Source organism: Sarcophilus harrisii, chromosome 1 (assembly GCF_902635505.1).
Source record: "Sarcophilus harrisii chromosome 1, mSarHar1.11, whole genome shotgun sequence".
In the NCBI taxonomy this organism is placed as follows: Eukaryota; Metazoa; Chordata; class Mammalia; order Dasyuromorphia; family Dasyuridae; genus Sarcophilus; species Sarcophilus harrisii.
In genome coordinates, this window is record NC_045426.1 from 79,698,445 (window position 1) to 79,711,183 (window position 12,739).

The 12,739-nt window shown below is 41.9% G+C and overlaps 1 protein-coding gene across 1 annotated transcript in view; it reads left to right on the forward strand.

Moving 5' to 3' along the window:
* LOC100917316 (store-operated calcium entry regulator STIMATE) overlaps nucleotides 1-11,759 on the forward strand; it is a 66,695-nt gene extending 54,936 nt beyond the window's left edge. The window contains exons 9-10 of the mRNA XM_031957458.1: nucleotides 9,181-9,301; nucleotides 9,531-11,759. Coding sequence (XP_031813318.1) covers nucleotides 9,181-9,301; nucleotides 9,531-9,637 — 228 coding nt within the window. The 3' untranslated portion in view covers nucleotides 9,638-11,759. The remainder of the gene's footprint in view (nucleotides 1-9,180; nucleotides 9,302-9,530) is intronic.
* Nucleotides 11,760-12,739: the final 980 nt, after the last annotated feature.

The window sequence follows — 12,739 nt, forward strand, 5'->3', positions numbered from 1 at the left end:
TTCAAAGGCATCAGGATTTAGGAAGACTGACACAGATTTTCCTACCTATAGGAAGTGACACATGGTCTTTCTAAATACCCTTTTCCCTGATGCGCTTCCCTGGCAATTTGAACAGCATACAGAGCTACTTTGTTCCCTCTATCCCTTTGGATTCAGAACACACAGGGTGTCTGATTTTGAGTTTTGTTTTAACCTTTAGCTAAGTCTACACAAACCATCTATTCCCTATTTTTAAAAAGCCTTAATTATGTAAAATGTGTTAAATTATATGTTAACACAGACCTCAGATGATCCACAACATTGGAGCAATGGTATATGAGGGAAAGGAGTAGGGAAAAAGAGGAGAGAGGTGGTGAGAATGTGGTATATTTTTCTCTGAATTGTTTTTAATAAGTGCTTTGAGATCTCTGGGTTACAGACCTATAGCTGACAAAAAGGGTGATGTGGTCAGGCCTTGCAAGCCAAAGACCATTGGGAATGTGGGTTCCCTGCTCTTTGAAGATAGGATACAGAGTTTCCTTAAAAGGCCTCTTGGTGATTAGTTTATCCAGCATGACTCCACCAATTTTTGGCCATACTCTAAACAGGTAGTCCCCAGTCTTTAGTTCAGTATCCCAGGAAGACATTGGAGAGCAGTGACAGAGCTTCCTTCCATCAGGATGTGAAGCATCCTATACAAAACATCACCTGGGGTACAGCTAATAGCTTCAGGGTGCTCATCCCCATTGTCATAGATATCCAGGAGGAAGCATTACTCCATAAGGTACTTGGGCTTTTTTTGAGGAGCAAAGTAAAGCAGACTTAAGTCTTATTAATCTGATCCATTGTCCAAGTGTGACTGGTGATCAGTCCTTTACATAGAGATTGGATTCAAAGAGTATTACTCCAAGTATAGGGTAATACGGGTCATCTTGGTATATTTGTCAGAAATGAGGGAACTGGACTGCAGTTTTCATATGGCGAGATATGAAAGTAGCTTAGATCTGTCTGTAATAGCTTTGTGTACAGAGGGCTATCTGGCTGAGCTGCATTGAGGAAACTTCAAAGCTCAACTGAACCACATTCCCCATCCTCCTCTTTTTCCACTGGACTGTCATGTGTTAATGTCGACTTATCTTGCCTTTTTCTTCAGGGAAAAAAAAACTTAGACGCAAAACTTCTCCCAGACAGTGCAAATTGGTGCCTTTTGCTGGCACTAGCCCCAGGCACGGCTTGTAGTCAGGTCTCGGAAGACTCCATTGGGAGCCTTTGGAGAATGTGGCCACCAATGATACCCACCACTGTGCTTCATTAACCTGCCATCCATGTTTTTTTATTTTGTTGTTGTTGTTGTTTTTTTTTTTTTTTTTGGCAGCAGAATAAACTGAAGGGTGGAGCAACCCAATTATGCTACAGAGTAGGGGAAATTTCTTTAAGAAAGTTTTCAGATGTTCCTAACAAGAATGGAAAGCTGATTTTACAACATCACTTTTCCAAAGGGATTGTTTTCCTTTGGTGTGGGACCTAGTTCTTAATTGGGGAATAGGTTGGGTTTGGTCTCATTTGGTTTGGAGTTATTGGTATCTGAATGTTGAGCTCTCAAGAGGTTTCATTTGAACTTTCTTTTGATGAATAAATTAGGAGTTGGATCTTTGTGAGCAAAAAAAAAAAAAAACCGTGATAGGATACTGCTGCATTTGATGGTATTGTCCAATCAGTGGTGTTACATTTAAAACAAGAAAAAATTTTTAAGTGTAAGGGAAGATAATGTACTTACATTGTATAATGGTTTACAATAAAGTTTGACACCTTATTACCAATTTTTAAAAAAAAAAATCTGATTGTACATTCTTGTTAGTGTTAAACCACAGTTATAGCAAAATGTGTAGGGAATGTAATAGCCAGAAAGAGATCTCAGAAAATGCCTAGTCCAGTCCCTTCTACAGAGAGGAGAAATAGACCCAAAGAGGCACTCACAGCTATGTTTCTGGCCGAGTGCTGGACCAACTGTAGACTTAGCAAGGGAGCCTAAGGGGCTGCTGGGAGATTCCCAGAAAACTCATGGTACTAAGAGAGAAAGAAAAGGATGGCATTTTCTCCTATTTTGCCTTCTCTTTTATGGAGCTGAAAGACTGGCTCTTCCAAGGAATGGATGACATTAATGAGTCTGGAAACAAAGGACCGCTCAGAGAAGCTTCTCTCAAATTCCCTGGAAATGTTTCTATGTAGGTGAAAAAGGCAGGAGACACCTTTTGCCTAGGGGGATGGACAGTGTCAGCTTCATGTTGCAGTCCAAAATTAATCCCCTGCCAAATGGTTTCCCCACAAGTCCCTACCTTTGGGTTAGAACCTGAGGGGTTTGTGTGGTGTTTTTCTTCTTTAAAATATAATGAAGGTTCTCTCTGGGATCAGATTTCTTGGGGGAGGTAGCCCTAGTATCAGTTCAGATCAATAATCACCCTAAATGCAGCCAGGGATTAAAGTACAGTCTTTGTCTCTTCCAAAATCTTATCTCCTTCACTTGGGACTCGGCTAGTTTTCTGGAGGCCTTCTCTCTCCTTGGTTCCAAGAGCTCTTTGCCGCTAGTCCTTTGCCTCTGCTCCCTTCAGCCTCCAGCCAGCACAAAGATGGAAGATGGAATGGATCTGACTCCTCTAGCTCAACTCCAAATGTCTCCAGCCAGCACCAAGGTGAAAATTGGAATGAATCTCTCTTGCCTCCGAGAGAGGGCTTGTAGGCTTCCTCCCAGAGTGCTCCTCTCCGACTCCTGTCAATGTTCCGAAGTAACTCACTTGCCTGGCTCCCTGAAGCTCTATTTATGCTCCTCCTCTGAGAGTGGGATTATGGGTTTCCTCCCAGCATGCTCTCTGGCCCTAAGAGCTTCAAGGGAGGTGTGGATTCACAGTTACAAAGTTAACTTTGTGAATCTCCCATACTTGTGAACTCTAATGAGTAAAGGTGTGAACACAAGCATTGTTTCTCAGTTCCACCTAGTACCTTGTTTCTTCTGGACCATAATGTCTCCTTGTAAGATCAGATCAATCATACTGAACCATGCTAAATTAGATAATTATTGTCTCTATCAACTCTAATGACTTAACAGTTTGTAAAGATTCCATCAGGTGAGGATGGGGAGAGCAATGGCTTAGGGGCTTTCTCCAAGCCACAGTGGAATGTCTTCTGGAGAAAACCTAAGTGAGCCAGGGTCCCAGCCCCACCCAACTATGTAAAGTAGAGGTCAGCCTGGATCCTTACCTGGCTCCAGGTAGACTAGGTAAGGGGTTGGATGAAAAGAAGCTAGGTTGGTGGTGTCCCAGATAAAGCTACATCTAAGAGAACTGTCTCCTGAATTTAATTGCATCTTTCTAGATTACTCATGGGTACATTTCAAAGTCTCTCCAGTCTCTTTCAGACCTCACTCTGAATTCCCTGACTGGTGATCATGAACTCTGAAGACTGATATTATCAGGGAGCTCATTACTAATTTTCATCATAAATTAAGGAAGTTTGTGAGCAATCCCAAGGATGAGTTGATGTTCCAGTCAAGCACTCTTGGAATGTTGGGTACAAAGGCAGGAGGGGAAGAGCTTAATTCAATCTGGAATATTTAAAGATGTGTTCCTGGAAACAGAGATAGGGTTTAATATGGACTCTGAAGGGCAGGTAGGATGTGGATTATAGAGGCTGAGACAGTCCGTACACTTTCAGAGTCACTGCCAAGCCTGAAGGCTCCTGGGTTGTGGCAAAGCCAGAACTGGAACCCAAGGTGATGTTTGGTCAGTATTTTTGGATGAGGATGATTGATTGATCATTGAGACCTAAATAGAAAAGCCTTTCTCCTACTGAGTATCCTGCCTTCAACAGGTGGCTGGAAAGGGAAAGAATACAAGATTACCTGTAGGACCCCAGATAGAGTAGCTATCCATCCCTACTGAGTCCCCATCTCCCTCCTCACCCCAGAAGAGATTCAATACAGTGAGCTTGTGGAGAAAGTCCTTTGAAAATTATTTCCTTTCCCCTCCCTCACCAGAGGAAAGCTTGGTGACAATGGGTGGGGGTGGGGGGGAAACAAACAAGCCACAATATTCAGCTCTTCAATCAGGGTTTCTTCCCTTTCCTACACACCCACTACAAACAAAAACTTTGATGTAAACAGACAGTTTTCAGGAGCCTGACTAAGCCTCAGCTATAAATAGAATATCTTGCTCCCCATGGACTGGGGTCCCCCCAGCTGTTGCTTCTCATCAAGGCGGTGGGGTCCTAGCTGGCCAGACCCCAAGTCATCTCTAAGAATAAACTTAGGACCCAAGCAGCTTGTGTGGACTTGACTCATGGGGGGAGCCAGGCCAGGGGAGTGACTTCATAGGGATGGGCTGGCTATATAAGTTCCCCTGAGCCCAGGTCCTGCTGAGAGCACTGTAAACAAGAACACTTCCACAGTTCAATCCAAGAGGAGAGAGCCAGACTGCCTGCCGCCGGTGTCCCCACGTATCCCACTTACAGCAATGTCCCAGGTAGGCAAATAGCCCAGAGCCATCAACCGCCTCCAAGCAGGAAACATTTACTACTGGGGGTGGGGTGGGGGGCAGGAAATAGGTGGTAAAAATGGGAGGGCTGGAGGAGGGAAGATGGGAACAGCTGGCTAAGAAGGGAGAGAGTACAGGGCCCTGGGAAGATTTGGTTGCTTTTTTTAATTATGAGTAGCTGTACCAGTGTATCTGGATGTGTTCATGTATGTGAATATGAGGAGAGATTTGGTTCTTTCTCCCAGCCTTACCTGAATCCCCTCTCCCTTTATGTCTGTGTACTTACGTAATGGAGATTTGCAGCTGGTAGGGTAAGATTGTGGGGACTGGATGGTGAATAGTTGTGGACATTCTCTTCTCTTTGTGACTCTGTTACTGTGTGTCTGTCTCTCTGGCTGGCTGTCTCTGTGTCCGTCTGTCTTCCTCCTGTGGCTGGGAGATGACAGATGAGCAAATGATGGGAATCATGATAGCATACAGCTGGATCCATTCTACTTCTTCTATAAGAAGAAATGACTCTTCTCCACCCTTCCCTAGCCCCAGATATCCGTCCCTAAATCTCCAGCTTACCCCAGGACACAGATTCCAAGCACCTAATGGTGTACACTTGGCCAGATACTGTGCTAAGCTCTGGGGGGATAGAAATAAGAGAAAGGCAGCCCGCTATCCTGCCCAGCTCAAAACAGCCACAAAGAAGGGAAAGAGCTCAGCCAGATGCTGTCGGAGAAAAAGCATCAGTGCTCAGAAGGATTGTAGAGACCACATAGAGACTAATCTCATCGTATAAATCAAAAAACCGGCTCAGGAAGAATGATCAGCAGATTGAGAGCTGAAGGGACCTTGGAATCCATCCAATCCACAGCTATTAAGATTAAGACATGCTAGGTTACTGTCAATACTGGGGCTGGAACCTAGATTCTAATGTCCTCACCTTAATTAGGAAGCTTACCCACTTCTGCCCATCCCCAGTCTTGGCTGAAGCCCTCTGAATTTTAGTAGGATCTTCATTCAGGGAGTTTAGAAGTACTGATCACCACTCTCCCTATCCAGACCCTTCTCATCTATAAATTAGGAGTTCAGTCATTTTAATCATATCCCACCCTTTTGTGATCTCATTTGGAGTTGTCTTGGCAGAAATACTTCAGTGGTTTGCCATTTCTTTCTCCATTTTACAGTTGAAGAAACTGAGTCAAACAGGGTCAAATAACTTGCCTGGGAACACACAATAAGGGTCTAAGGCTGTCTCCAGGGTCAGTATCCCATCTACTGCAAAACCTCACAGCCCCCAGGATTCTCTAGATGACCTTAAAAGTCCCTTCCAAATCTAAATCTATTTTCCTGTGATTACCTCTTTCATGAATTATTGTTATACCCTCCTTCCCCATCTTACCTGCACTCTAATCCATCTTGCACACAGATGTCAAAATAATCTTAATGCAGCTGCTCCTCTGTTCAAAGAGCTTCAGGGGCTCCTATCCATCTCCAAGACAAAATGCAAATCCTTTGGCTCAGCACTTGAGTCCTTCTAGAGCCTGGCTCCAAACTATCTCTTCAGTTTTGTTGCTTCTCATGCACCAGATTTTAGCAAAACTGGATGCCTGACTCCTGACAACTTATTCAGACCTGACCTACCTCGCCCTTTTGTGAGATATTTAAGTCGTCGTGACTTTCTCATCACCATCTGCTAAAATCCTTTTCTTTTTTCAAGACCTGAAGTGCAGCCTCCTCCAAGAAGCCTTCCCTAAATTCTCTCCCCTGTGCCGACGATCTGTCCCCCTTTGAATTTTGCTAGTTCTTTGAATGGATCTCTCCTCTACCCTCATTCCACTCTCAGCTTGTCTTTTGGTCATGTATGAATCATTTTCCCATTAAACTGTAAAGAGCTCTACAGTGAAAATTACCTGATAATCAGTGTCAGTCATGTAATCAGTTAATAATCAGTGCTGAATTAGGAAGCCACCCATGGCTCAGGTGCCAGGGCAAGTTGACCCATATGTACCAGCTATCTCTGAGGAGCAGGGGAGAAAAGAAAAGAGGGAAAGGGTCTGGGGTGGGGGCCAGTGGACCATCCTGTACAGAGAACCTGCACCCATCAGGAGGTTTACCTACCCCTTGTCCCTTTCCCAACACCTTGCACCAGAGTCCTTAATCACTTAGTCTTAGAACCTGGCCACTGGGCGTCCAGAGCTATCCTTGACCACCTACATAACCTGTCCCTTCTAGGGGTTGATGCTGCTGAGTAGAGAACTCCTGAGCACAAAAAAGGTGGTTTTAATCTTTTTATTAACATCATTTTTTATAATAATAAAGTGTTATTAACATCATTCAGACTCTCAAAGAAGTCACACATAAAATGTCCCCAGGTTTTTGTGACGAATCAGGCAGACAGAAGGATCTCAGGAGCTATCAGCCCCGCTGGACTAGCTATGTACATCATCTAGCTGGCTCTGAATGAGAGTCAGCCTCTGATCCCAGTCCAGCCCAAGCAGAGCTGGCTAGGAATGAATTCTTGGCCTCTCAGAATAGGAAGATTCTTGGCATCCTTTCATCTATCAGTCAGCAGGTCTCTCTGTGCCTAAATTTTTACTCAATCAACAAACATTTATCAGAAGCATCATTCCCCAATTAGTAAATGGCCAAATTATATAAATAGGCAGTTTTCAGAGGAAGAAATCCAACCTATCAAGCCACATTAAAAAAAAAATCCTAAGCACTAATAATTTATTTTATTTTTTAAATAGCTTTTTATTTACAAGTTATATGCATGGATAATTTTACAGCATCAACAACTGCTGAACCTTTTGTTCCAATTTTTCCCCTCCTTCCCCCCACCCTCTCCCCTAGATGGCAGGATGACCAGTAGATGTTAAATATAGTAAAGTAAACACTAATAATTAAAGAAATCTAGTTATTATTAAATAAAATCAAAGTATTAAACTAAAACAACTCTGAAGTTCTAACTCACACCTGTTAGATGGGCAAAGTTGACCAAAAAGGAAAAGGATAAATGCAGGAGGGGCTATGGGAAAACAAGCATTAATGCACCATTGGTGAACTGTGAACTATTCCAACCATTCTGGAAAACAGTTTTGTAACTGTCTCCGAGACTATCAAACTGTACATGGTCTTTCACCACAACGCCACTACTGCGTCTAAGGAGATCAAAGAAAGGGAAAGATCTCTTTTCAAAATTATAGCAGCTTTTGGGAACTACTTAACAAGGCAAAAACTCCCCCTTTAAGGAGGGCACATTCTAATGAGGAAGACAGCTTGTAAATACCTGGAGGATTGTTAAGTTGTGTCTGACTCTTTGTGACACCATTGGGGTTTTCTTGGCCAAGATTCTATGATTTGCCATTTCTTTCTTCAGATCATTTTTTTTAAACGGTTGAGTGACTTGCCTGTGGTCAAATTTGAACTCAGATCTTGACTCCAGACCTGGCATATATAAGAATAAGGGAGCTGCCCTCAGAGAGCTCCTAGCCCTTGGAGGACAAAGAGGGGAAACAGACTTTTCCTGTGAGCTAGGGAGCTATGAGTCTGGGGGAGGCAGGGAACTTCCTAACCTCTGAGCTTGGAGGTCACTGTGGCTAAGGGCTGACGTGAATCCTAACTGAACCTCTGCATCCAAAGTAGTGATTTCGGTCTTGGAGACTTCTGAATCCTAGCACTCCCTATCGTTTATTTAGCTCCCATCTATGATTTCCTTAGGTACATTAGAAAGTGGCTTATTTTGGGCCTAGAATGGGGCAGAGAAGAGAGACAGAGACAAAGAGATAGAGACAGAGACAAAGAGAGAGGCAGAATAAGAGAGAAACTGAGTTCAAATTTAATCTCAGGCATTTATTAGTTATGTGATGGGCAAGTCACATAGTTTCTGTTTGCCTCAATTTCTTCAGCTGCAAAATGAGGATAACAATAGCACTTATCTCCCAGAGTTATTGTAAGGATCAAATGAAATCATATTTGTAAAATACTTAGCATGGTGTCAGGCACACAATTAGGTGATTAATAGATGCTTGCTTTTTAAATTTTTATTTTGCCCAGATTCAGGGATTTTTCTCAGATGCAAGTATTTAGGCTAATAAAAAACCAAATATAAGACAGGTTTTATTAATCCAAGAATCTGTGTGCAGCCTCTTGCTTTTTTAAAATGAATGTTGAAATACTATATGATGCTCAATTCTGATGGACCTGGCCCTCTTCAGCAAGGAGATGAACCAAATCAGTTCCAATAGAGCAGTAATGAACTGAACCAGCTACACCCAGCAAAAGAACTCTGGGAGATGACTATGAACCACTACATAGAATTCCCAATCCCTATATTCATGCCCACCTGCATTTTTTATTTCCTTCACAGGCTAATTGTACAATATTTCAGAGCCTGATTCTTTTTATACAGCAAAATAATGGTTTGGACATGTATACTTATTTTGTATTTAATTTATACTTTAACATATTTAACATGTATTGGTCATCCTAACATCTGGGGGAGGGGATGGGGGGGAAGGAGGGGAAAAATTGGAATGAAAGGTTTGGCAATTGTCAATGCTGTAAAATTACAAAGCTATTAAAATTAAAAAAAAAATGTTGAAGGGAGTTACCCTGATTGTGAAGAGGTTGCCATGTCTGATAGAATGTAAGATTTCCATTTTCTTTCTTCTGGCATCCTCAGGAAGCTCCCATCAAGAAGAAACGGCCCCCCATGAAGGAAGAGGACCTGAAGGGAGCCCGATCCACTCTCACTAAAAATCAAGAAATCAAATCCAAGACATACCAAGTCATGCGAGAATGTGGTAAGTTTCCATGGGGGAATGTGTGTCCAAGGAAGGGCTGGAAGGGAAGGAGTGTCGGGAGGCGCCAGGGAGAAGCCGATCAGTGGGAAGATTGTCCGAGGATGGACTGGGGGGAAGAGCATTCCCTGTCCTTGGAGCGTTTTCCTGGGCTGGAGCGACCCAAGGCTTGGGAATCCTTTAGGGAGGGACTCCCTTACTAACGTCTTTCCCCCCCGTCTTCTTCCTAAAGAGGAAGCTGGCTCAACTGCCCCATCTGTGTTCAGCCGCAGTCGGACTGGAGGAGAGACCGTCTTTGAGAAGCCCAAGGCTGGGCCCCCCAAGAGTGTCTTTGGCTAAGGAACTCTGCTGCTTCTGGCCCTGCTCATCTCCACCCCACTTCCCATATGAACCCTAGCACCTGTCCTGACATGGACAGCAAAGCAGACACCTTTTTTTTTTTTTTTTTTAAGTTTTCTTTTTTTAAAATACACAAAATGTTCACTACTTTTTTTCCTTGAAGTACAAGGTTCAGGATCCAGGGTCTTAGTCTCCTTCTACTTCCCTTGATTCCCCAGAATGGATCCCACAGACATAAGGATTTGTGAAAATCTTTGAATCATCAATAAATCAAAGTAACCAGAGGTGTTTGGGACACTGTTCTCTCCTGCTCTTGGTCCAGACCCAGATTGTGGTCCAAGGACCAGGATAGGAGGGGAGGACGTTTCAAACATGGGTAGGCCTTTCAACAGGGAAATCTGGCTGCTGTTTGGCCCCAGCCTAGCCCCTTCCTCCTTTCCTCCCTCCAAATCATCATCTTTCTCCTCCAGAAGGTATTTCTGAATCCCCTGCCCTACACAGGGCTCAGGTCACACTGAGGAAGGTCGCACAGAGAAAAGGACACAAGCCCTTCCAAGCAGCTCCAGTCTGGCTACAAAGAGCAGGCCCACATCTGACAGCATAATAAAGCATCACTTGGTGTGTGAGATTCTTGGTATAGAGAGTGAGAGCATTTAGATCTTAAAAGAGGGAGGGATCCATGGGTTGAGAGATTAAAGAAGTCTCATGGGCAAGTTTGAGTGGGTCTAGAGGTAGCAAAGGTTAGGGTTGGGGGGGCGGGGACAAGGAACAGAGTAAGGAAAAGTGTGGGAGTTTGAATAAGCCTGCAATGTGGAGGGAACAATGAGGACATTGGGCTGGCTGGACTGAAGGCTTTTGTGTAGGGGAATCAAGAAATGAATTGTCCCACCAATTACCGGGATCAAATGAGATCATATTTGTAAAGCATTTTGTGAACCTTAAAATATGAAATGCTAATTACTATTGATTACTATCTGCTTCTGAACTAGATTTTTTATCTCTTTCTCTCCCTGGACCTAATTTTTCTTATCTATCAAATGAGGAAGTTGGACCAGAGCAGAGGTTCTTTTTGGAGGGGAGAGGGGAGGTAATTGGGGTTAAGTTTCTTGTCAGAGTCACTTAACTAGTGTCTGAAGTAAGATTTGAATTCAGGTCCTCCTGGTTCTAGGGCCGCTGTTCTATCTATTGTACCCCTACATCTACATTAGAAAAGACATTCTTAACCATTTTGTTAGCCTGTGGATCCCTTTGGCACTCTGGTGAAGTCTACAGACTCAGAATGACCATCCTCCCACACTCTCATGTTCATAAGCTCGCCACTCTCCCTGGTTCCATCCAGTTTTCCTCACCCTTTCTCCATCCAATCCACTGCCAATTTTTGTAGTTTCTACCTCACCAAGATCTCTCACATCCATCTTCTTTTCTTCACTCCCCCCATTTATTATCACCCCATGCAAGCTCATCATTAATCTGGATGCTGTTAAATTATGAATTAAGCTATTAAATTAATGTGATAAAAATAGATATTTGAAAACATTTTATGTTCAGTATTTGCTGAGGTACATTTTGTTTTAAAATAGATAATGGTAATGATGATGATGAATTTATTGTTTGGGGTAAACAGTTGCACAGACCCTTTAGTGTATCTTTATCTGTAAGGTTCTTTGAGACTTTATATTGAGGCTGGATTTCAAGGTCTTTTTGTCCCACTGACCACATGTTGCAAAATTCTAAAATTTTTAAGTTTGAGAACCTGGGACAAAGAAAATGAGATCTCCTCTCACAACTTGTCAAAGGGAGAAGAATTTTTAAGTTTGCTATAATGAAGAATGAAGTTTCTTTTGACAGTGTTTGACTATCACTTATAAAAATTGTGAAAATATATATGCTGTCTTAAAAATGTAACTTTAGTATATTAATATGAGTCAACTATCAGGACTATATGTCCAAAAGCCCAGAATGTGGTTAGCTTTAATTTATAAGCAAATAATAAATAAAATATAACTGTTAGGGAAACATGAGAAAATTAATAATATTTAAGTCCTAAGCTGTGGTGAGTGAGATTTTGCTTTTTGAGGTAAAAACTTTTGAGAATATAATTTAATATTATTTCAAATTTCAATTAAAGAGTTGGTTGTCTGAATTGACATGAAGTCAATAGTAGAAAATGGCATGTATTAGAGTCTGAGAACTTCTACAGCTGGATTCTGTTACTGTAAAAAGTTGAGAGGATAACCTTGGCATTGCCTAATGGAGAAGCCTCTTGACTCAGTTTCCCTATTTTGCTATTTCCTTTCTGAACAGGAAATTTCCCTACATAGTTTATCCTGAGCCTGGCTTTTGAAACACTGTGAATAATGTGGAGCTTTATTATGTAATTGGTTATCAGATATGATTCTTGCCTAGAATCAAACAAAGCTAAGGGAGTTTCCCCCCAGTTATAGCACATGTTAGATCCATCTGTGCCCCTTGTGGGGATAAGTCTTGACATTATTATAACTATATTCCTCATTTGTCTTTCAGATCAAATTTCTATAACCAGGGCAGATAAGTGGTAGAAATATGTGAATACAATACTAATAGATTGATACTGGAACAGCTCTGAGTTATTATAAGATGCAAGTGTGAAAAAAATCTTATAATTTTAGCCTATAATTGTGATTAAATTATAATATAGGGATGATATCCTCTTAGGGAGGGAATTAAACAAAATAATAAGACAAAAATTTATGTAAGTTTTCTAATTAAGTAGAATAGTAAATTTTGAAGAATCAACCATCTTGTGACTCAGTTTCAGATCTAGCTCAATTCCCTTTTTATTTACTATATGTCGTCTAATTCCTGTCTTGTAAGAAAACTTTTTTCAATCATAGGAAATATGATGAAACTTTGGTGTATTATTTGAAACTATTCCTATGTGGCTGGAAAATTAGAGGCATTTAATCAAGGACTTAGGTTATATTGACCAGAAATACAATCAGATCTGAAAACTAATGCAAAGAGTTTTCTCACAATTATACATCTCAAGCAATCCAAACCAACACTATACAGATTGATCAGTCACTATTTCCTTGTTCCTTTTACTGAATACTTTGGGGGGGG